Source organism: Cyphomyrmex costatus, unplaced genomic scaffold (assembly GCF_001594065.2).
Source record: "Cyphomyrmex costatus isolate MS0001 unplaced genomic scaffold, Ccosl1.0 scaffold415, whole genome shotgun sequence".
Classification (NCBI taxonomy): Eukaryota; Metazoa; Arthropoda; class Insecta; order Hymenoptera; family Formicidae; genus Cyphomyrmex; species Cyphomyrmex costatus.
In genome coordinates this window covers 28,234-54,074 of record NW_017278373.1, presented here as the reverse complement: position 1 = coordinate 54,074, position 25,841 = coordinate 28,234, and the positions used below count along the sequence as shown (strand labels likewise).

General features: G+C 30.7%; 2 protein-coding genes across 2 annotated transcripts; both read right to left on the bottom strand.

Annotated features, from left to right (window-relative positions):
- Positions 1-7,470: 7,470 nt before the first annotated feature.
- Positions 7,471-13,264, bottom strand: LOC108777203 (DDB1- and CUL4-associated factor 8). The gene is made up of 8 exons (XM_018544029.1): positions 13,250-13,264; positions 12,294-12,458; positions 12,023-12,163; positions 11,669-11,916; positions 10,174-10,276; positions 9,868-10,056; positions 9,237-9,359; positions 7,471-7,599 (listed from the first exon to the last, which is right to left on the bottom strand). Exons 1-8 carry the CDS (start codon positions 13,262-13,264, stop codon positions 7,471-7,473), a joined length of 1,113 nt encoding a protein of 370 aa, XP_018399531.1.
- Positions 13,265-16,110: 2,846 nt separating this feature from the next.
- LOC108777202 (DDB1- and CUL4-associated factor 8) lies at positions 16,111-22,729 on the bottom strand. The gene is made up of 8 exons (XM_018544028.1): positions 22,642-22,729; positions 21,502-21,773; positions 21,234-21,371; positions 20,089-20,342; positions 18,601-18,703; positions 18,294-18,482; positions 17,663-17,785; positions 16,111-16,239 (listed from the first exon to the last, which is right to left on the bottom strand). The coding sequence occupies exons 1-8, from the start codon at positions 22,727-22,729 to the stop codon at positions 16,111-16,113; spliced, it is 1,296 nt and encodes a 431-aa protein (XP_018399530.1).
- Positions 22,730-25,841: the final 3,112 nt, after the last annotated feature.

The following is a 25,841-nucleotide window of genomic DNA, read 5'->3' as shown; positions in this document are numbered from 1 at the left end:
AAATTTTAATACATATCGCTATACATGATTTAAAAAATCTATAAAAATCATCTAAAAGTAATATATAAAACATTGTATATAATAAAGTCAACATGTAACAAAATAAATAATTTACCTCAAGATCATAGAGTTTGTACTTAAACTCCAGTCGATTTACTGCATGTAAAGAACTATAAAATCTTCTTTGGAATAACGGATTACTACCAATTTGTCGATTTATTACTTCCTGCACAATGAACCAATTAGTAGGCGGTTTCTTTGTTTCTGAGTTATCGGATAACATGTTTTCTTATTTTTTCTTTTTTTACAATTACTACTACTTCTGCTTCCTCTTCTTTATTCAATACATTCTTATTAGCAACAAAATATTCATTCGAGTCAGCTGTAAAAAATTTAGAATTTAAAATTTTATCAAAAAAGTAATGCAAAATTTATATGTAAATTTACATATATATAAACTTTGCATTTATTTTTTGATAAAATTTAAAATTCTAAATATATATATATATATAAAATAGAACGAATATGCAGGACTCTTAGTATTAAAAAATTGTCAAGGAAATAAAAAGGCAATTAAGAGTCAATATTATATGTGTGTGTGATCTAATAAACCTTTCACTAAATTAAAATAAAAATAAACTAAAATTCACACTATAAATGCGCACGTAATCAAAAGTCAGAATCATAACGTTTCGGCTGCATATTCCAGCTATCCTCAGATGTACATACAAATATTAATTGACGCAATAAAACATCTTTAGTTAACGTAGTAAAAAATTAACAAGAATATAACTATAATGGAGTGTTATGTTCTAAAACATTGAGTATTTCCACAGAGAGAACAATTTAGCTCATCAAGCGATTGGATGATCGTTTGTGATGTATCGCTTCTGAGGATGCAATGAGGACACAAAGTTAACGTTATATTAATAAAATAATGTGACAAGCAATTGTCCCTCTGACAAAAAACTCACCTTCGAGTAATCCACGTAGTTAAAACAGTCATTTACTAAAATTCGGTGACGATCAAAATCATTACTTTGTTACATTGCAAATGCAAGTCGTCCGAAATATAAAACTTTTATAACCGTCAAACCAACTCGACGTACGAAATTATAATGTTTAAGATTTCGGTAATGCAAAGTCATATCTTGTTTATAATAGGAATATATGCTTCATGTAGGTCTAATGTGTCTGTTTGTAGGTTAAGATTGTTTTGCTGTTTTTTAATGTTGAGCATCTCTGCGACAATACATTTCCCATAACATGGTTCTTCATCTAAGATTTGTACATTATTCCAATCGAACTCATGTCCTTGTTGCAATCTGTGATCTGTTATCACCGATTTAGAACTCGTATTCCATCTAATGTGATTAAGGCGTTCTGCAATTCGTGTTTTTAATTTCCTTCCTGTTTGTCCCACATAAGACGCATCGCAGTCGTTACAATTTATTTTATATATTACATTAGTCTTAGACAGGTAATCTAGTGGATCTTTATGGACCTTAATATATTTTCATAGTTTATTAGAACTATATTATGCCACCTTGATATTGTTTTTGTTAAATTGTTTGGATTTGTCTGTAAGTCTCGGTACATATGGTACCATAAACCATGAAGGAAGCTCCGATGATTCTCCTTTATTATTGTCATTTAAACCATTGTTGTCTTTTGAATTATCGTGTGCAATGTTCTTGGTCCTGTCATTGCATTGATACAATCAAAAATTAATTTCAGAGGGTAATCATTTTCAATTAAAATTGTTATAATAAATATTAAATTATTTCTATGGAAAATTGGATGTGATAATATTAGCGGTCTGTCTACTAAACTAATGATTATACTTTTCTTTTGTGATAATGGATGGTTTGAATAAAAATTGAGAAATCTACCCGAAAAAGTTGGTTTTTGGTACCAATCGAAAAATAAGTTATTGTCTTTGATAATGATTGAAATGTCAAGAAAATTTAAAGTATTTATTCCGATTTCTAACGTATACTAGAATACAACAAGCGCGCGCTACTGAGCTTTTTATTTTTCAATATATACTCTTTTGTTTAGTCCTTGTTTAGTCTTTGTTTAATTAAATTTCATTATATTATAATACAACATGAGTTCGCATTCTTCATTTTATGTTTCAGGTCAATAAAGTAAAAGGATAGAAAAAAGTGACATTCTTGTCAATTGTATAAGTAAAATGCTCAGCGTTGACATTGGAAAAAATAGTATCACAGTTTAAGCTGATGCATTTAAGCTAATGCTTCTGCTTTGACATTGGAAAAAATAGTATCACAGTTTAAGCTGATGCATTTAAGCTAATGCTAATGCATTATCTGATTACGAGGCGATCTTGAACAGCGAAGTCTTTTGCACTTTTAACCTCAGTAACCTCAATACAATTTCAAATTGTTCACGCGTGTCAATGTCAAAATCTCCGCATTGTACTATCCGCATATTGCAGCCTGCGGTTTTTGAAAACAAATAAATTGAAAATTTAAAGAACTCTTTTATATAATAATAATCAATAAGTTAAACAAGGGCGAAGTAAGAGTCAAATTACAATTAAAAATCTAAATATTTCTGATAATTTATTCTAATATATACGTCGACTCGCCGTCAGAGGTCTATCGATATTCGCAAATTCTCATAAGTGCTGAACACGCGTATATCTCTTTATATAGAATCTCGATTTAATAACTTATCAAGGCGTATAAGGTAGGCTTCCACTACAATACCTTACTGATGAGTCCAGTAGTGGAAGTCGGGACGAAACGCCAAAAATTACGTGATATTCTTCGCAATATATTAGAATAAATTATCAGAGTTATTTAGATTTTTAATTGTAATTTGACTCTTACTTTGCCCTTGTTTAACTTATTGATTATTATTATATAAAAGAGTCCTTTGAATTTTCAATTTAAAATATAGACATATATAAGAATATATATTTTTTGTTATAAAAATGTACATGTTGCTCGATTCGCTAAAAAAAAACGTACGACTATTTGTACTACTATTTAGACTTGTGGTACGACATAAATACCTACTACTATTTCTTTAAGTTGGTACTACACTTTCTTCCCTGGCACCTGGCAACACTGCTCTTTACGCATGATTCCTTCGATTTGAACTAAAGGACTTACACCCTTGTGTGTAAAGCATTCCCAACACATAATTGAACCACCTCCGAACTTCATGGTTTGTTTTATACCACTTGTTTCGTAAGTATTCTCAGATGATGTCCAGTATCAGGGCCTTCCATCGGACTCAAATCTATTAATTTTAGTTTCATCTGACCAAATAACTCTTTTCCAATCTTCAATTGTCCATTCCTTATATGTGTATATATATATATATACATATATACAATATATATATATATATCACTAGGAATAAAATAAGAAAATTTTGAAGAAATTTTATAAGAATAAGGAGTTATGCGCTGATCTTAAATTTTTATTTCTAATACTTAACAGTTTGTAATAGAATTGGTATATATACAGATATGGGATGTATATATATCTTTTTGCACTTCGATCTTATTTCTTAAAGGAAAAGCGATAATTACGATAATAGTCTTTGAAGGTAATGTCTATTAAATAATGTTTGTGTATTTGAAATATAATGACGAAAATGTAACGTTTAATGATGTCGGACATTTATTGTATTTAAGGAGAATTTTCAGGTTAATCTACACAAGTAAATCTACAGGCAAAATAAAACTCGAAGTTTTGAAAGTATCACGAAATAAAGAAATATTTCCACAAATAAATTGTGATCGTAAGTAAATGAGTAAAGTAAAAACTTAGAACCACACACCCACCCACACACACATACACACACACACACACACACGCATGCACGCACACACGCACGCACACACACTCATCCACCCACCCATCCACTCCTATGCACCCACACACACACATGCGCTCGCGCACGCCTTTGGTAGATACTACATTTACGTTGTGATAACTTATCACACGCACTCTGACATTCGTAACTAGGTATAAACATCAATTTGCGCAGGTGCGAAAAGGCAGAGAAAACGCGTGTGCACTTTCTGTTGTGCCACACTGCTGTTATATGCAGGCGTTCTCCTATAGGAAAACGGGCCAATGCTCCTACTATTCATACTATGTCTACGGTTAAATTATACGCATACAAGAAACACTTGGAATATTCGTACGAACGCTATACATATAAGAATGACAATGATTTACTACTATGCCAGCACGCAGGCGCAACTCTTACGATTCAATAACAGATAAAGCGATGTTATGGTAGCGGAACTACATCAGTCGCTATGTGCTTACCCTAGCGTTAACTGCTTTTTTTCTTTTTATATTAGACGATACGTTAAATTCGCATCGCGTGTACTTAAATCCGTGTGATAATTGAATAAACGAGAGTGATTAATAAAAACGATTGTTATTTTCGTGCTTGGCTATGAAATGGATGAAAAGGGCATGAATATTTTCGCAAATGTATATTTTATATATCTCAAATTCATATTTAATTTAAAAAGATTAAATGAAATAAAAATTTGTGTTGATAGTAATTATATAATTTTACAAGAAAACATGTAATTTCAAATTGGATGAAACACATCCGGTATAATGACATATCGATGCACAATTGTTACTCATGCCAAAATATATAATAGAAATGCTGTAGGCTCTAAAAATTTCTTTTTTTAAGTTAATAAAAATGCTGTAGGCTCTAAAAATTTCTTTTTTTAAGGATTATCAATTTATTGTAGATATTATAATGTGTCCTAAATTTTTATAAAGTGAATTACTATCCAGATATTTATTCGATTGTAGAATGGATGTAAGCTCGTTGGTACCGACGGGACTTCAAGGAGGGCAAAAAGATGCGTGCGAGGTTCAGGCGGGATACAATAAATTTTCGGAAAATTTGCGAAGATTCACACCACAGGCTATACAGTGTGCTATTTTTTGCGGTGGATCCAGATGCAAATATGAAAATCCAAAAGCCTGGCCGGCTACCCACATGGCAATACAAAACATCTTTTCACATTGGTGAGCACTAAAGCTATTAATTAAATTTTAATAGAATAATAAAAATAAGAAGTTAAATTAAATAATAAGCAAAAATAACGTGTCATCACTATATAATTACTGTTTTAATAAATAAATAACAAAATAATTCTGATCAAAGTTAAATGTAAAAATAATGGAATTATAAGTATAAATTTTTAGAGAATACGTTAGATATCTACGGTAAATTCAATAGTAATAACCAATTAAGTGATTATTCGATAAATATGTATTCATTCGCTTCTATACATAGTTCTGAACTATTCTAAATATCACTCGGCAATATTTATAACTCGTTCAATAATTTATGTCGACTTAAAGACATATGCTGTAAATTTGAACCATCTTCTTATTGGCATTCTGTCGAAGTATCGCTCAACTGCAATAGAGAACTGAATATTTAAATTTAATTTATTCAAATATACATATATTTATTTAGTATATTGACATGTGTGTGTTTTGTTGTACTTATATCGATATAAATAAAATTAATATTGTAGTCAGAAATTTGTTATGGTATATTGCTGCCAGTTTTGAGAATTAGTTTTTGATTTAAATAGTTTAATCATTTATTAAACGTTTTAGGGTAACTGATGATGTCCTCGCAATGGCACGGCTCAATACTGCGCAGATAATCAAAAAAGATATAATTACCCAATTCTAAGGATGGAGTATAAAAACCATAATAAATCTGCAAACACCAGGTGAACATGCGAGTTGCGGTGGTCCGCTAGAAAAGAAGACTTTACGTACGATCCCAACATTTTTATGAAAAACGATAGTAAGTATTAAGATTTACTTTTATTTAATTTAATAAATATTTATTAAAAACTTATTTGCAGTGTTTATTTCTTAATCATCGAGAATAATTTAAAGAAAACGTTTATTATACTTTTTATAATATATCTTTGAAACAAAAACAAGACTAGTCTATAGAATTTATAAGTTAATAATTTTCTTGAATCTTTAAAAATTAATATCATATTTGTTATCAATACTTTTTGTCATTAAGTGATAAATTAAAGTAGTGTTATGACAGAAATCATTTCCAGTATCAGTACATTGTAAATATATACTGATAAAAAGGCTATTTACTCAAATCAATATTACTTTTTTTGCATTTCGCATTTACATGATAATATCTAGACTATATAATTTCGTTTAAGGATCGAACTTATCCCTTTCTCTCGCTCTTCTGATAATTATTACATCACTTTTCGTGAGCTCTCTTTATGTACGAGCGGAGGTCTCCTTGCCTTGCAGTTTCGGTAGCCCGGTCATCGGGCCTCGTTAATCCTCTCCTCAGAGAGAGTCGTAATAAACTGCCGCTGTTACTTCTTTTTGCTACGGAAATCCAGGCTGCTCTCATATTTTCGGGAGGGAAACCGTAAGTCGTATGCATTTCTCCCATGTAGATGCCGAAGCGTTGCGGGCGAGAGCGATCGAGCGTACCGGACGCTGATTCGGGAGTACACCCGTACAGTTGACTTCGAGCCGTGGGTATTCGAGTTTAATAAGTACGAATAAGCGAAGACCCAGGTATAACATCCGGTACCCGCGAATCATCGGAACCTGCCGCCGGGAAATGTGAAACAGCCTCGGAAGAAGCCGAGGATAATCGCCATCCAAGACGCTACGGGGGCGGTCGAAATACTCAAGGGCGATGATTCATCATTTACAATATATATTAACAGAATCCCCAAATAATCAATAAACAATAGATATTGCTTAACGTAGCGCATTTTATTTGATGTTTTTTTTCTCTCTTATAGTACGGGAGGCCAACTGGGGATTTTGGGATTTACTCGAGCGCGTCAGAATAACATAAGGGGGAAAGCTTGCACCATAATAAGTACCCCCACCAAATATTAGACCTCTATATAGAGCCGGGGGTTCAGGGGATTAGTAAATAAAAAAAATCGATTGTTCGAAAACTCGAGCGCGTCAGATTAAGGTATGGGGTGTCAATTACATGTAGAAAAGCGTACAATTCAAAAATCTGACGCGCTCGAGATGCGCTGTGGAATTTTTTTTTTTTCCCCTTTTTTGACCCCTTCCTACAGCTAACCCCACCACATAAACCGTCAGATTAATATTTATCCGTTATCAGAAACACATGGGTCGCTTACACTATTAATATCTGACACGCTTCGAGTATTGTATTGTCACTGTATTGTTTGAAAGCCTGTACAAGCTCCCCCACCACTGAAACGTCATACATCATATAAACTTTTTTTCTTTTTAGCATCTAATCTTCACAATCCATAATAGGTCCCCACGACGCTCGAGTAAATCCACATTTGTCATTTAGCCTCTCGGCCTCCCTTACTATTATGCCTACAATCTCTATAAACTTTAATATTCATAATTGCGAACGAGAATCTTATAAAAGAACACACGCCCCGCATCAGGGCGATTCACTGGCACCCCGAACGTGAATATCTTCCGACTGATTGTAGGAATCATCGGAAGAATCACTACCACGGTAGTAATCGTCGATAGAATAATTTAACTTGTAGAAATCTTCATGTAGATACTAGAAAAGACACAAAATAGTCAATTTAATATCGACATATCTATGACAGAATAATAAGTTTGCTTGCCTTGCTTACACTTCTTATACTTTTACACTTAAAATGAGATAAATATATATCAGAGAATGGAAGTAACTCGTTACTTATAACGAAATCAGTTACAAGTTATTTTTTTGGTAACTTTATTGGTAACTGCGTCACTTTCTTTTTTCTTGGTAACTGTAACGTAATTACATTTTTTGGATAACGGTAACGGAATTTACAGTTACTTTTATCGTTCCTTTGCATACGATTGGACATGTTATTCTGTCATACCATAACAATTACATATTATTAATTACGACAGCTATAAATGTGGTTGTAAATTGAATGTTTTTATTTAATACAGGTGTACAAGCATTTAGTTCAACTTAATCTAAACATCGTACACATTTGTTCTAATTGAGCTGTGCAAAAAGCTCTACTCTGTACATTTCTGTGTACATTTTATGACGAGCAATTGCAAAACACATCTTTTTGCAAAACTTCTGTTATATATTTTAATAATAGCGTTATAATTTTCTTTCTATCAAAATATTTGATTTACAGCTAAGAGTATAGATTAAGTAAAAATATAGCTATAATATAGATTATGTGTATTTCTTAATTTTCCTTTTAATTTCTAACTTATATTGTAATTCAGATAGTCCTATACAATCCTATATAATCTTCTAGTTTCCTAAAAAGCATAAAAAAATTCCTGAAATATCTTAACATAGTTGTTAACTTCTGTAACGATCCTGTAGTGATCTTTGATAGAGAAATATATACAGTACCATTATTTCAGAAATCATTTTGCTCTTCTATCTTCTATGTGATACATCGGACATATGTATATCTCGGTTTGCTGCATGTTTTACAGGTTTTAGAATTACAAAATTGTGTTTAAAAAAAAAACTAAAAATAAAACTATACACATGTAGTGTCAGTGTTATTCATGCTATATATGTACATATTGCTTTTATTAACGTTTGAACAAAAAATACTGCAAAAGTACATTTTCAGACTAATTTTTAAAAAGTAACGGAAAAGTAACGAAAAGTTACCTTCGAGTAACGGTAACTGTAATGAGTTACTTTTAAAAAGCGATAATTAGTAACGGTAACTCGTTACATTTTTGACTCTATAACGAGTAACTGTAACTTATTAATTTTAAAAAGAGTAACTTTCCATTTCTTGATATATATTGGACGTTGTGCGCGCGTGCGTGCGTGCGTGTGCGTGTGTGTGTGTATGCGTGTGGGTGAAGAGAAAGAAGACAAAAAGGCTTAGTGTAACAAAAGTACATAAGGCGAATAAACTTACTTTCACAAACTCTCTATGATATGAAATATATCTTTGTAATGCAAGTAATCGGAAAAAGAAATTGTTATATGCTTGCTTTCTATTCTACTGAACTTGATGTACTTGTCAAGAACAGGAAATGCATGAATCATAATTTTATGGTTTATTGATACCACTAATCTATTGTATTCAACTATATATTACTTATTTTAGTGACGTTGTTTTAAAAATTATGTTATTTATTTATTAAATTATATGATTAAGCAAAAAAAAAGAAATGCAAAAAAACACACAAATAATTCTTGTCTATACATACAGACTTAAATGTTGATTCTGTTGGATCTTCATTGTTCGAAGGCATCCATATCAGAATATTGGAATGACTTGCCGTTGCAAGGATAGGAATATGGGGATGACCTAAGCAATGATGAGTATCCACCTATACATTAAATGAATAAAAGTTATTTTGTGCAACACATACTACGAAAAAGAAAAATTGGTTTATCAAATGCACAAAATGAAAACACTTAACAAATTTGTAATCTTCTATCAACCACTGTGCCGCAGTTTTTTTTTTCTTGTCAAAAATGAATATATCACCATAAACGGATGCAGATATAATAAATTCACTTTTAGGTCCGAAAAAATTGATTTCATGTATCACTGCAATCACAACACATGACTGAGACAACTTAATATCAACTATTAATAAATCAAAATTATTTAAAGCGTCGCTTTTTCAATTACATATAGAAAAAAAATATAAAAAATGTAAATAAAAAAATGTTTAAACAATAATCTGAGAATAAAAATTAATTAACAAATAAACCATTGAATAATGTTACTGTATGCTTCTTTATTTTTGAAATATACATAAATAAAGAGTTCTAAGAATAAAAAAAAGTAAAATGCCGGGAATATATAATAATGATATAATTACATCTAACATGTCTCTTGTCTATCTCACCAGGTACAGAACTAAATTGAGAGCGATCAAATAATGTATGATTCGAATTTCCTTCACATGACCACATTGATTTCTCAAATAATAATATTTCGGAGCAATTGCACAATGTGAGAATCTCTGTCCCATCGTGATTATACCTGGTGACTAATGCAAAGACGTCATGATCCTTCTAATAGATTTAAATTACATGTATAATAAAACTCATGTAAAAAACATAAACAATGTAGTATTTCTCTAAATATTGATAAACTTTTTAGCAACAGGGTTGAATCAAACTAATACATACCCTGTTATACTTGGTGGTCCGCAATTGATAAAGTGGTTTCGAAATATTTCGCTGATCATACACCCTTACGCTGGGAAATTCACCGCCGACACAAAATTCATTACTATTAGAAGGATTACAATGTATACTTCTTAGTGTACTATTTCGAAGGTCTTTTATATGAAGCAATCTATGGATATGAAAATATATATATTATAGTGGATATATATAACATGTGTGTACAGAATAAATATAAACACTTTTATCATGAAAACTCAAAATTTATTAGTATAACTAATACAAACACGAAGCCTATAACAAACTAGCTTGGATCTTTAATTGTTTATACATATAAACTACCGCGGTATTATCACCAATTAAAACAAGTTATTGCGAGGAATATTACTAAGGCCTCGGTAGTCTAATTGGCTAGGACACTTGCGCGTAAAGCAAGGTATCCGAGTTCGACTACCGGCCGAGGTAATATTTTTCACAATAAGAGGAATTATTTCCAGATTTAGTATTTCCAGATTATTAGAATTGCGTTTGAAGACCAAAGATTGTTTGACGCGCAGTTTGGAAGAACTACGTATATATTAGTTAATTATTCATTTGTTTTAATTCGTGATAGTACCGCGGTATATGTAAGCAATTAAATATGCAAGCTAGACTGTTGTAGGCTTCGTGTTTGTATTAGTTATGTTCTTATATTAACTGTCTTTAGTATTGAATATTGTCAAAATTTAGTATTGCGTATTGTGTCTATGTAGAATTTAATCGACTTATGTTCGTTTCTACTAATTAACGTAGATTAAATTTAATTTTGTTTTAACATTTTTTGTTGAATCAGGATCTTTTATGCCAGCAAATCCTATTTTCTGTTTGTTGAGTTTCAAATGTACGATTCAATAAGATTCTTATCAGTCTTTCTTGTCCAAAGTATAAGTTGAACCAAGATTAAAATTAATCTACATTTTAAAAATAGGCATTAGCTCCGGTGCAAACAATATAAGTAAATTTCGGTTTAACTTACTGCTCCTGTTTTTCTAATACTTAGAATTAAAAAACAGAAATAATTATAAGAATTAGGAAAAGATTAACAGTAAGTTGAACCGAAATAAACCAATATTACTTTGGTTGAACCGGGCTATAGCTGTCATAACGATCCAATCATCATTCAATCAAAATGTGATTGATTCGCGTATAAGTACACAGGACGATTCCGTGCTACACTTAACGCCAGACAATGGTCGTATTCAGCAGACTCAACAGTTTTATAACTATTTTATGACTCTTCGTTAAGATAGGACTTTTTCTTTAGAATCTAAAAGTATGATCAAATCAGCGAGACGAATTATAAAATGGTTGCAAAACTGTTGAGTCTTCTGAACGCAGCCAATGCAACGATTTATGGTACAAAAAAAATTAATATTATATGTAGACATTCTGCATGTTATAAATAAAGAATATATAAGAAACATTATTACATGTAAAGTTTTTAATAACAATGACTTACTTTGGTTTATCCTCCCGGATATCAATGGATAAAATCGAATCGTTTAAAGCAGAAAACACGACATAGGGTATCTCAGGATGCACAGCCAATTCCCAGTCATTCGCCATATCCATACGGATCGGATGAAATGATGAATGATAGTTCATCAACTGTCTCGATGAGTTATATTCAAGATCTAATAAACGTATACAACCATCCCAACCAGAAGTGACTATAAAATTTTCTTCATCTAAAAGCAGCCATTTGGCCTAAACATATATATGATTAAATTTTAAAGATTAATAAAAAAATAAAATTAAATCAGAATAACTATTACAAAACATTCAAAGAGCAATACTTTATTATATATTATACCTTTCCTAGGTTCTTATGGCCACTTGGAATGCAACGACGCTTTTTCCTCGCAGCCCAATCCCAAATAGAAACTGTCTTTCCATAGGCACTTGCTAATAAATTTCCTTTTTGATTGAAATTTAAGTCCCTCACAAAAAAACCCTATAAATAATAACCAAATTTTAATACATATCGCTATACGTAATTTAAAAAATCTATAAGAATGATCTAAAAGTAATATATAAAACATTGTATATAATAAAGTCAACATGTAACAAAATAAATAATTTACCTCAAGATCACTCAGTTTGTACTTAAACTCCAGTCGATTTACTGCATGTAAAGAACTATAAAATCTTCTTTGGAATAACGGATTACTACCTATTTGTCGATTTATTACTTCCTGCACAATGAACCAATTAGGAGGCGGTTTCTTTGTTTCTAAGTTATCAGATAACTTGTTGACGAAGTGATATTTTTCGCAATATTTATTTTAAGGAATAGCGTCTTTTACGGCAACGCGTAATAATAATATTAACTAATTTTTGTACCGACCGTAAATTGTCACACAAACAAGGAAAGAATAAACGCCTATAACGGTCAAAGCTGGATCAAAGTGCTAATAATAAGTATATGTGAATTTTTATATGCTACATATGTAGTCCCACCATAATTGCGCCCCATAATTATGGGAGGACTACATATGTTGCATATAAAAATTCACATATACTTATTATTAGCACTTTGATCCAGCTTTGGCCGTTATAGGCGTTTATATATATATAAAATAGAACGAATATACAGGATTCCTAGTATTAAAAAATTGTCAATGAAATAAAAAGGCAATTAAGAGTCAATTTTATACGTGTGATCTAATAAACCATTTACTAAATTAAAATAAAAACAAACTAAAATTCACACTATAAATGCGCACGCAATCAAAAGTCAAAATCATAACGTTTCGGCTGCATATTCGAGCCATCCTCAGATGTACATGCAAATATTAATTGACGCAGTAAAACATCTTTAGTTAACGCAGTAAAAAATTAACAAGAATATAACTATAATGGAGTGTTATGTTCTAAAACATTGAGTATTTCCACAGAGAGAACAATTTAACTCATCAAGCGATTGGATGATCGTTTGTGAGGTGTCGTTGTGGTTCTGAGGATGCAATGAAGACACAAAATTAACGTTATATTAATAAAATAATGTGACCAGCAATTGTCCCTCTGACAAAAAACTCACCTTCGAGTAATCCATGTAGTTAAAACAGTCATTTACTAAAATTCGGTGACGATCAAAATCATTATTTTTTACATTGCAAATGCAAGTCGTCCGAAATATAAAACTTTTATAACCGTCAAACCAACTCGACGTACGAAACTATAATGTTTAAGATTTCGGTAATGCAAAGTCATATCTTGTTTATAATAGGAATACATGCTTCATGTAGATCTAATGTGTCTGTCTGTAGGTTAAGATTGTTTTGCTGTTTTTTAATGTTGAGCATCTCTGCGACAATACATTTCCCATAACACTGTCCTTCATCTAAGATTTGTACATTATTCCAATCGAACTCATGTCCTTGTTGCAATCTGTGATCTGTTAACACCGATTTAGAGCTCGTATTCCATCTAATGTGATTAAGATGTTCTTCAATTCGTGTTTTTAATTTCCTTCCTGTTTGTCCCACATAAGACGCATCGCAGTCGTTACAATTCATTTTATATACTGCATTAGTCTTAGACAGGTAATCTAGTGGATCTTTATGAACCTTAATATATTTTCTTAGTTTATTTGAACTATAATATGCCACCTTGATATTGTTTTTGTTAAATTGTTTGAATTTGTCTGTAAGTCTCGGTACATATGGGACTATAATCCATGAAGGAAGCTCCGATGATTCTACTTTATTATTGTCATTTAAACCATTGTTATTTTTTGAACTATCGTGTGCAATGTTCTTGATCCTGTCATTGTATTGATACAATCAAAAATTAATTTCAGAGGGTAGTCATTTTCAATTAAAATTCTTATAATAAAAATTAAATTATTTCTATATGGAAAATTGGATGTGATAAAATTAGCGGTCTGTCTACTAAACTAATGATTATACTTTTCTTTTGTGATAATGGATGGTTTGAATAAAAATTGAGAAATCTACCCGAAAAAGTGGGTTTTTGGTACCAATCGAAAAATAAGTAATTGTATTAAGTTGTATAAAATAAGTAATTTATAAGTAATTGTCTTTGATAATGATCGAAATGTCAAGGAAATTTAAAGAATTTGTTCCGATTTCTAACGTAAATTGTAACCGTGGATGAAAAGAATTGAAAGCCTTAAAAAAGGAATCGATCTCAGAACCTCGGACAGTCGCACACGAGTCGTCAACATATCGAAAATGAAAGAGAACGTTGTCTTTATACAACATCAAGGCAGTTCTTTCTAGTCTTTGCATAACCAAATCTCAACGATGGGAGACAATGGAGAGCCCATCAGTGTCCCAAAATTTTGTTTATAAATCATTTTGTCAAAAGTAAAATAAGTTGAATCTAAAATAAATGTGTTGGCTTTTATAAATTCGATTTGTGTCCATTTTTCGTTAATACAATCAATTGCCATATCCATCGGTATATTAGTAAATAATGATATTACGTCCAAAGAAATCAATTTGTATTCTTCACGTATATGCATTCCTTTTTATGTACAATTGTTTTAATACTAAAATAGATTCAGACAACTATACCGTAACCAAGAAGCTGAAGAACTTTATTGGCCGAAGGTTGTGTTTATTCTTGGATATATATTTTTCCAATCGAAACATGTATTTGTATCATCGCTGAAGATGGCAAGAAACTGTTGCCGAAACGTCCGGAATAGATTGCGATCACTGATTGCGAATTAGATTGAATAAGTATAGTTATATTACAACTAACACTATGACTCTATAGCCTTTATACCAATGTATAATGTCAAATACATAGGTTATTTTATACTTTTATTGTGATAATGGATGGTTTGAATAAAAATTGAGAAATCTACCCGAAAAAGTGGGTTTTTGGTACCAATCGAAAAATAAATTATTGTCTTTGATAATGATCGAAATGTCAAGAAAATTTAAAGAATTTGTTCCGATTTCTAACGTAAATTGTAACGGTGGATGAAAAGAATTGAAAGCCTTAAAAAAGGAATCAATCTCAGAACCTCGGACAGTCGCACACGAGTCGTCAACATATTGAAAATAAAAGAGAACTTTGTCTTTATACAACATCAAGGCAGTTCTTTCTAGTCTTTGCATAACCAAATCTGCAACGATGGGAGACAATGGAGAGCCACAAATCGGTGTCCCAAAATTTTGTTTATAAATGATATTGTCAAAAGTAAAATAAGTTGAATCTAAAATAAATGTGTTGGCTTTTATAAATTCGATTTGTGTCCATAATTCGTTAATACAGTCAATTGCCATATCCATCGGTATATTAGTAAATAATGATGTTACGTGCAAAGAAATCAATTTGTATTCTTCACTTATATGCATTCCTTCTATAGTGTCGACCAATGGGAAACTATTTTTTATGTGACTTCTGGGCTTTAGGGAACGCTTCAAACATTGTACTATGTAAATATGACGCTAAAAGATGTAGTGGACTATCAATGGAAGAGACAATGATCCTGAATGGACAATTGGCTTTATGAGTGTTGGGAAGAGCATACGCCCTCGGAAGTGTCCCATCGCTGATGTACAAAAATTTATATTTAGATTCATTGATGTATTCACTTCTTAGATAAAGGCCACACAAGAGTTGTTTTAGTTAAAGATTTTTATATTAACAATGTGAAAGCATTGTGAAAGCATCCTCGGCTTCTTCCGAGGCTGATCGCCATCCAAGACACTACGGGGGCGGTCGGAATACTCAAGGGTGATGATTCGTCATTTACAATATATATATATTAACAGAATCCCCAAATAACCAATAAACAAAAGATATTGCTTAATGTAGCGCATTTTATTTGTTGTTTTTTTTCTCTCTTATGCCTATAATCCCTATAAACTTTAATATTCATAATTGCGAACAAGAATCTTATAAAAGAACACACGCCCCGCATCAGGGCGATTCACTGGCACCCCGAACGTGAATATCTTCCGACTGACTGTAGGAATAGCTGGAAAAATCGCTATCATTGTACTCATCGTCGGTAGCATACTTTAACTTGTAGAAATCTTCATGTAGATACTAGAAAAGACACAAAATAGTCAATTTAATATCGACATATAGTATCTATGACACAATAATAAGTTTGTTTGCCTTGCTTACATTGCTTATACTTTTACACTTAAAATGAGATAAATATATATCAGGGAAAAGAAGTAACTCGTTACTTATAACGAAGTCAGTTACAAATTATTTTATTGGTAACTGCGTCACTTTCTTTTTTCTTAGTAACTGTAACGTAATTACATTTTTTGGATAACGGTAACGAAATTTACAGTTACTTTTATCGTTCCTTTGCATACGATTGGACATGTTATTCCGTCATACCATGACAATTACATGTTATTAATTACGGCAGCTATAAATGTGGTTGTAAATTGAATGTTTTTTTATTTAATACAGGGGTACAAACATTTAGTTGAACTTAAGTAAAAATATAGCTGTAATATAGATTATGTGTATTTCATAATTTTCCTTTTAATTTCTAACTTATATTGTAATTCAGATAGTCCTATACAATCCTATATAATCTTCTAGTTTTCTAAAAAGCATATAAAAATTCCTGAAATATGTTAACATAGTTGTTAACTGCTGTAACGATCCTGATGTGATCTTTGATAGAGAAATATATACAGTACCATTATTTCAGAAATCATTTTGCTCTTCTATCATCCATGTGATAAATGGAACGTATGTATATCTTGGTTTGCTGCATATTTTACAGGTTTTAGAAATAGTGTTTTAAAAAAAACTAAAGAATAAAACTTTACATAGTGTCAGTGTTATTCATATATGTACATATTGCTTTTATTAACGTTTGAACAAAAAATACTGCAAAAGTTTTCAGACTAATTTTTAAAAAGTAACGGAAAAGTAACGAAAAGTTACCTTTTGAGTAACGGTAAAACTGTAAGCAATTATTTTTGAAAAGCGATAATTAGTAACGGTAACTCGTTACTTTTTTGACTCTATAACGAGTAACTGTAACTTATTAATTTTAAAAAGAGTAACTTTCCATTTCCTGATATATATTGGACGTTGTGCGCGCGTGCGTGCATGCGTGCGTGCGTGTGTGTGTGTGTATATATGTGTGGGTGAAGAGAAAGAAGCCAAAAATGCTTAGTGTAAAAAAAGTACATACGGCGAACAAACTTACTTTCACAAACTCTCTATGACAAATATATCTTTGTAATGCAAGTAATCGGAAAAAGAAATCGTTATATGCTTGCTTTCTATTTTTCTGAACTTCATGTACTTGTGAAGAACAGAAAATGCATAAACTATAATTTTATGGCTTATTGATACCACTAATTTATTGTATTCATCTATATTGCTTATTTTAGTGACGTTGTCTTAAAAATTATGTTATTTATTTATTAAATTATATGAATAAGCAAAAAAAAAGGAATGCAAAAAAACACAGATAATTCTTGTCTATACATACAGTCTTAAATGTTGATTCTGTTGGATCTTTATTGCTCGAAGGCATCCATATCAGAATATTGGACTCACTTGCCGTTGCAAGGATAGGAATATGGGGATGACCTAAGCAATGATGAGTATCCACCTATACATTAAATGAATAAAAGTTATTTTGTGCAACACATACTACGAAAAAGAAAAATTTGTTTATCAAATGCACAAAATGAAAGCACTTAACAAATTTGTAATCTTCTATCAACCACTGTGCCGCAGTTTTTTTTTTCTTGTCAAAAATGAATATATCACCATAAACGGATGCAGATATAATAAATTCACTTTTAGGTCCGAAAAAATTGATTTCATGTATCGCTGCAATCACAACACACAACTGAGACAACTTAATATCAACTATTCATAAATCAGAATTATTTAAAGCGTTGCTTTCTCAATTACATAGACAAAAAAATATAAAAAATGTAAATAAAAAATTTTTTAAACAATAATCTCAGAAAAAAAATTAATTAACAAATAAACCATTGGATAATGTTATTGTATGCTTCTTTTCTTTTGAAATATATATAAAATAAAGAGTTCTAAGAATAAAAAAAAAAATGCCGGGAATATACAATAATAATAATATAATTACATCTAACATGTCTCTTGTCTATCTCACCAGGTACAGAACTAAATTGAGAGCGTTCAAATAATGTATGATTCGAATTTCCTTCACATGACCACATTGATTTCTCAAATAATAATATTTCGGAGCAATTACACAATGTGAGAATCTCTGTCCCATCGTGATTATACTTGGTGACTATTGCAAAGGCGTCATGATCCTTCTAATACATTTAAAATACATATATAATCAAAACTCATGTAAAAAACGTAAACAATGTAGTATTTCTTTAAATATTCATAAACTTTTCAGCAATAGGGTTGAATCAAACTAATACATACCCTGTTATACTTGGTCGTCCACAATTGATAAAGTGGGTTCGAAATATTTCGCTGATCATACACCCTTATGCAGGGAAAATGACCGCCGACACAAAATTCATTACTATTAGAAGGATTACAATGTATACTTCTTAGTGTACTATTTCGAAGGTTTTTTATATGAAGCAATCTATGGATATGAAAATATATATATATATTATAGTGGATATATATAACATGTGTGTACAGAATAAAAATAAACACTTTTATCATGTAAACTCAAAATTTATTAATATATCTAATACAAACACGAAGCCTATAACAGACTAGCTTGGATCTTTAATTGTTTACACATATAATCTACCGCGGTATTATCACCAATTAAAACAAGTTATTGCGAGGAATATTACTAAGGCCTCGGTAGTCTAATTGGCTAGGACACTTGCGCGTAAAGCAAGGTATCCGAGTTCGACTCCCTGCCGAGGTAATATTTTTCACAATAAGAAGAATTATTTCCAGATTTAGTATTTTCAGATTATTTGAATTGCATTCCAAGCCCAACGATTGTTCGACGTGCAGTTTAAGGCAACTAAGTATATTAGTTAATTATTCATTCGTTTTAATTCGTGATAGTACCGCGGTATATGTAAGCAATTAAAGATCCAAGCTAGACTGTTGTAGGCTTCGTGTTTTTATTAGTTATGTTCTTATATTAACTGTCTTTAGTAATGAATATTATCAAAATTTAGTATTGCGTATTGTGTCTATGTAGAATTTAATCGACTTATGTTCGTTTCTACTAATTAACGTAGATTAAATTTAACTTTGTTTTAACTTTTTTTGTTGAATCTGGATCTTTTATGCTAGCATATCCTATTTTCTGTTTGTTGAGTTTCAAATGTACGATTCAATAAGATTCTTATCACTTTTTCTTGTCCAAAGTATAAGTTGAATCAAGATTAAAATTAATCTACATTTAAAAAATAGGCATTAGCACCGGTGCAAACAATATAAATAAATTTCGGTTTATCTTATTATTCCTATTTTTCTAATTCTTGGAATTAAAAAAACAGAAACAATATAAGAATTAGGAAAAGATTAACAGTAAGTTGAACCGAAATAAATCAATATATAAATATTACTTTGGTTGAGCCGGGCTATAGCTGTCATAACGATCCAGTCATCTTTCAATCACAATAAGATTGATTCGCATATAAGTACACAGGACGCGCCAGACAATGGTCGCGTTCAGCAGACTCAACATTTTTATACCTAACTATTTTATGACTCTTTGTTGAGATAGGACTATTCCTTTAGATCTAAAAATATAATCCAATCAGCGAGACGAATTATAAAACGGTTGCAAACTGTTGAGTCTGCTGAACGCAGCCAATACAACGATTTTTGGTACAATAAATATTAATATTATATGTAGACATTCTGCATGCTATAAATAAAGAATATATAAAAAACATTATTACATGTGAACTTTTAATAACAATGACTTACTTTGGTGTATCCTCCCGGATATCTATGGATAAAATCGAATCGTTTCCAGCAGAAAACACGACATAGGGTATTTCAGGATGCACAGCCAATGACCAGATATTCAGATAAAGATTTATACGTTCCGGATCAAGACTGGATGAATCACAGTGCATCAATTGTTTCGATGAGTTGTATTCAAGATCTAATAAACGTATACAACCATCCCAACCAGAAGTAACCATAAAATTTTCTTTATCTAAAAGCAGCCATATGGCCTAACATATATACGGTTAAATTTTAAAGATTAATAAAAAAATACAATTAAATCAGAATAATTATTACAAAACATTTAAATAGCAATACTTTATTATATATTATAAACAGTGTTGTGCAAGGTACTCTATTTTCAATACCTAGGTACAGGTACAGGTACTCTAGAAAAAATGTACCGAGGTACAGGTACAGGTACTAAAAAATAATATACCTAGGTACAGGTACAGGTATTTTAATTGTACCTTATAAGTATCTTGTAGGTACTTTTATTTTTAACATAAAAGCTCAGGATAAATTGCATTTTGACGACAAAATGCAATTTCGACAGCTTATTTATTAAATATGATCTATATATTTCATGTATCAGCACGTAATTAATTATTAAGTTATTATACATATATCTTATGTATACATACATTAATATTCTATGCAAGTTTAATTTATAAAACCATTTTAGTTTTATCAGAATTGACATGTACATATTGACATATGATACATGAATGTAACAAGATACACATTTACTTATTATAAAAATGTGACATTTTAGTACCCCGCTATTACTAAAATGTTACTTATTAACACAGTATCTGAATGTGTAAATAAATTTATTAGAATGATAACATTAAAAAAATTAGACTTTCATTCTAATTTAGATCATTTTAATAAATTTACACACTCAAATCTGGTATCATGAAGTTTTCAGTTAAGCAATTGTGAATTTGAAAAATAACTAAAGTGTACCTAAATATATAGGTACCGGTACACAAGAAATGATACCTAGGTATAGGTATAGGTACCAGAAAAAAAAAGTACTCGGTACAGTTCCTAGGTACGCAAATTTGTACCTAGTTACAGTACCTAGGTACTGCACAACACTGATTATAAATACATACCTTTTCTAGGTAGTTATGGCCACTTGAAATGCAACAACGCTGTTTCCTTGCAGCCCAATCCCAAATAGAAACTGTCTGCGGAGAGGCTCTTACTAATAAATTTCCTTTTTGATTGAAACTTAAGGCTCTCACAGAATCCTATAAATAATAACCAAATTTTAATACATATCGCTATACATGATTTAAAAAATCTATAAAAATGATCTAAAAGTAATATATAAAACATTGTATATAATAAAGTCAACATGTAACAAAATAAATAATTTACCTCAAGATCACAGAGTTTGTACTTAAACTCCAGTCGATTTACTGCATGTAAAGAACTATAAAATCTTCTTTGGAATAACGAATTACTACCAATTTGTCGATTTATTACTTCTTGCACAATGAACCAATTAGGAGGCGGTTTCTTTGTTTCTGAGTTATCGGATAACATGTTTTCTTCTTTTTCTTTTTCTTTTTCTACTATTACTACTGCTTCTGCTTCCTCTTCTTTATTCAATTCATTCTTATTAGCAACAAAATATTCATTCGAGTCAGCTATAAAAAATTTAGAATTTAAAATTTTATCAAAGAAGTAATGCAAAATTTATATGTAAATTTATATATATATAAATTTTGCATTAATTTTTTGATAAAATTTAAAATTCTAAATATATATATATATAATAGAACGAATATACAGGACTCTTAGTATTAAAAAATTGTCAATGAAATAAAAAGGCAATTAAGAGTTAATATTATATGTGTGTGTGATCTAATAAACCTTTTACTAAATTAAAATAAAAATAAACTAAAATTCACACTATAAATGCGCACGCAATCAAAAGTAAAAATCATAACGTTTCGGCTGCATATTCGAGCCATCCTCAGATGTACATACAAATATTAATTGACGCAGTAAAACATCTTTAGTTAACGCAGTAAAAAATTAACAAGAATATAACTATAATGGAGTGTTATGTTCTAAAACGTTGAGTATTTCCACAGAGAGAACAATTTAGCTCATCAAGCGATTGGATGATCGTTTGTGATGTATCTCTGTGGTTCTAATAAGGATATAAAATTAACGTTATATTAATAAAATAATGTGACAAGAAATTGTCCCTCTGATAAAAAACTCACCCTCGAGTAATCCATGTCGTTAAAAGAGTCATTTACTAAAATTCGGTGACGATAAAAATCATTATTTTGTTAATACATTGCAAATGCAAGTCGTCCGACATATAAAACTTTTATAACCGTCAAACCAACTCAACGTACGAAACTATAATGTTTAAGATTTCGGTAATGCAAAGTCATATCTTGTTTATAATATGAATATATGCTTCATGTAGATCTAATGTGTCTGTCTGTAGGTTAAGACTGTTTTGCTGTTTTTTAATGTTGAGCATCTCTGCGACAATACGTTTCCCATAACACTGTTCTTCATCTAAGATTTGTACATTATTCCCATCGAACTCATGTCCTTGTTGCAATCTGTAATCTGTTATCATCGATTTAGAGCTCGTATTCCATCTATTGTGGTTAAGGTGTTCTGCAATTCGTGTTTTTAGTTTCCTTCCTGTTTGTCCCACATAAGACGCATCGCAGTCGTTACAATTTATTTTATATACTACATTAGTCTTAGACAGATAATAATCTAGTGTATCTTTATGTATCTTAATATATTTTCTTAGTTTATTAGAACTATAATATGCCACCTTGATATTGTTTTTGAAATAATAAATCATAGTTCATCAACTATCTCTATGAGTTATATTCAAGATCTAATAAACGTATACTACGTATGTAAACTTCGGAACCAGAAGTGACCATAAAATTTTATACATCTAGAGGCAGCTATTTTGCCTAAACGCATATATGATTAAATTAAAAAGATTAATAAAAAAATTCAATTATATCAGAATAACTATTACAGAACATTCAAATAGCAATACTTTATTATATAATATAAATACATACGTCTCTTAGGTTGTTATGGCCACTTGGAATGCAACAACGCTTTTTCCTTGCAGCCCAATCCCAAATAGAAACTACATATGTAGAGGCTCTTTCTAATAAATTTCCTTTTTGATTGAAATTTAAAGCCCTCACAGAATACTGTAAATAATAATCAAATTTTAATACATATCGCTATACATGATTTAAAAAATCTATGATAATTATCTAGAAGTAATATATAAATCCTTGTATATAAGTCAACATGTACGAAAATAAATAATTTATCCCAAGATCACAGAGTTTGTACTTAAACTCCAGTCCATTTACTGCATGTAAAGAACTATAAAATCTTTTTTGGAATAACGGATTACTACCTATTTGTCGATTTATTACTTCCTGCACAATGAACCAATTATGAGGCGGTTTCTTTGTTTCTAAGCATTTTAAGTTATCAGATAACATGTTTTATTTTTTTTCTTATTCTACTATTACTACTGCTTCTGCTTCCTCTTCTTTATTCAATTTATTCTTATTAGCAACAAAATATTCATTCGAGTCAGCTGTAAAAATTTAGAATTTAAAATTTTATCAAAAAAGTAATGCAAAATTTATATGTAAATTTACATAATACGTCGACCCGTTCATACGGAGCTACAAAATCGCTTATCTGCCTGAGCCCTTAACATATATATATACCATGTATACATATATTTAGTATTTTAAATTTTATCAGAAAATCAATGCAAAATTTATATAATTATGTAAATTTACATATATATATATATACACGGAGAGAAGGATTTCTTAAAATTTACCCTGAAAATATAGTAATTATGGTACAATACAATAAATTTAAAGATTTTTACCATGCACTTCAGTAAAATTTATCATACTTAATTTATATTTTATTGTAGTTTTATTAATGAATGTGAAAGATTTACATCAAAATTCTTCAAAATATAATATTGTCCCACGATTACCATATTTTCAGGGTAAATTTTAAGATGTAATTCTTTCCGTGTATATATATATATATATATACACGTGTGTGCGTGCGTGCGTTGTTACGAGCGCAGAACGCCACAACTTGTAATAATGAGAAAAGGTTCGACGACTGTCTTTTGACCAAGCTTTATTCAACGGTGTTACAAGCACACTTACAGACTAGCGAGCTAAGGTTGATGACGAGAGTACGGCTTACGAAATTAGACTAACTCGAACTGAGCTAGAAGGATCTTTTTATTGACTAAAGAAGTGGAGTCTTCTATCAGCTCCAACCAATAATGTAAGTTAATATACCTCCCCGGTCAAGAACAAATTTGAGCTATACTAGTTGTTAGATTTATATATATAAATTTATTATAATAATAATATCGGTATATACGGAAAGTATCGACTTCACAGAGTCCTCAACAGCCGCAACCGAATCCTTAAAAATTAATTTAATATATTGGGAAAAATAATATCACAAGTTGGCGTTTCGTCCCGGCTTCCACTACTGGACTCATCAGTAAGGTAACGTAGTGGAAGCCTACCTTAGATGCCTGTTTTAGTTCTTAAATCGAGATTCTATATATACCGATATGCGCGTATTTCAGCACTTGCGAGAAACTTTACGAATATCCATAGACCTCTGATGGCGAGTCGACGTAGTAATATTCTTCGTAATTCTTCAATAACGTAAGATTTTAAAATACCAAAAATGTACGTAAAAGGGTAGAGAAAAACTGGAGAAAGTGACGATGACTCAAGAGTCCGTTAAAGATGAGTCATAAAATAAGTTCGTTAGACATATAGCCCTTTTTGCCTATAATTCTAAAAACATCATAAAACTGAATATTCAAACGAGGTTTACAAAGGGAAATATTCAAAAGAGTTAAATTGAAAGGAAAATAAAAGGACAAAAAGGGAAGGAAAGCAATTTGTGAAAGTAATAAAATAATGGCAGGGAACAAGGTTTATTAAGGTGTAACGCCAGTCCAGAATTTTCAAAATAATTATAAAATTTTTTTTGTATAAATGTTGCCTTAGAGTCTTAAAAATAATGTACACTTGGTCCCGTAGTGCGAAAAAATTTTTAAGCACTTATTTCAAAACCAAAACTGCCTTCGCTCGATTGATAAGAAAAGATTCGTGATGCTCGTGGCAGAAGGCAAAAGAGACCAGGGCATAGTTAAAATCCGTCAGAAAAGACGCAGAGCAGGAGAATTTGGAAGGCGAAATGTATATATGGTGCAGGCATTGCCGACTAGAGTTATATAAAAAAAATGTATACTCTCTCTCTCTCTCTCTCTCTTATATATATATATATATTTTAGTACTTAAAACTTTAAACGCGTTTTTCTCGAAACAACGTTTTTCACGTTTGGCGGAAACAGAACTCGAACAGTTTTTGACCGATTTAATCCAAATTTTTACAGTAGAATTGTAATTAGATTTTACACAAAAGTAAACGTATATATACGTACAGAAGTACGTAGGGGTTTTTTGATATTTTGTCAACTTTTTTTTGTTATAAACAATTTACGATGAAATTTTTTACCGAAAAATGAATTTCTTTTCAGTTAAGCATTATTTTTTCAAAATTCAATATTTTAAAAATTTCCTACGTACTTCTGTTACCTATCATATATAGTATTCAAAAAATTTTGGTTTTTTATTCCG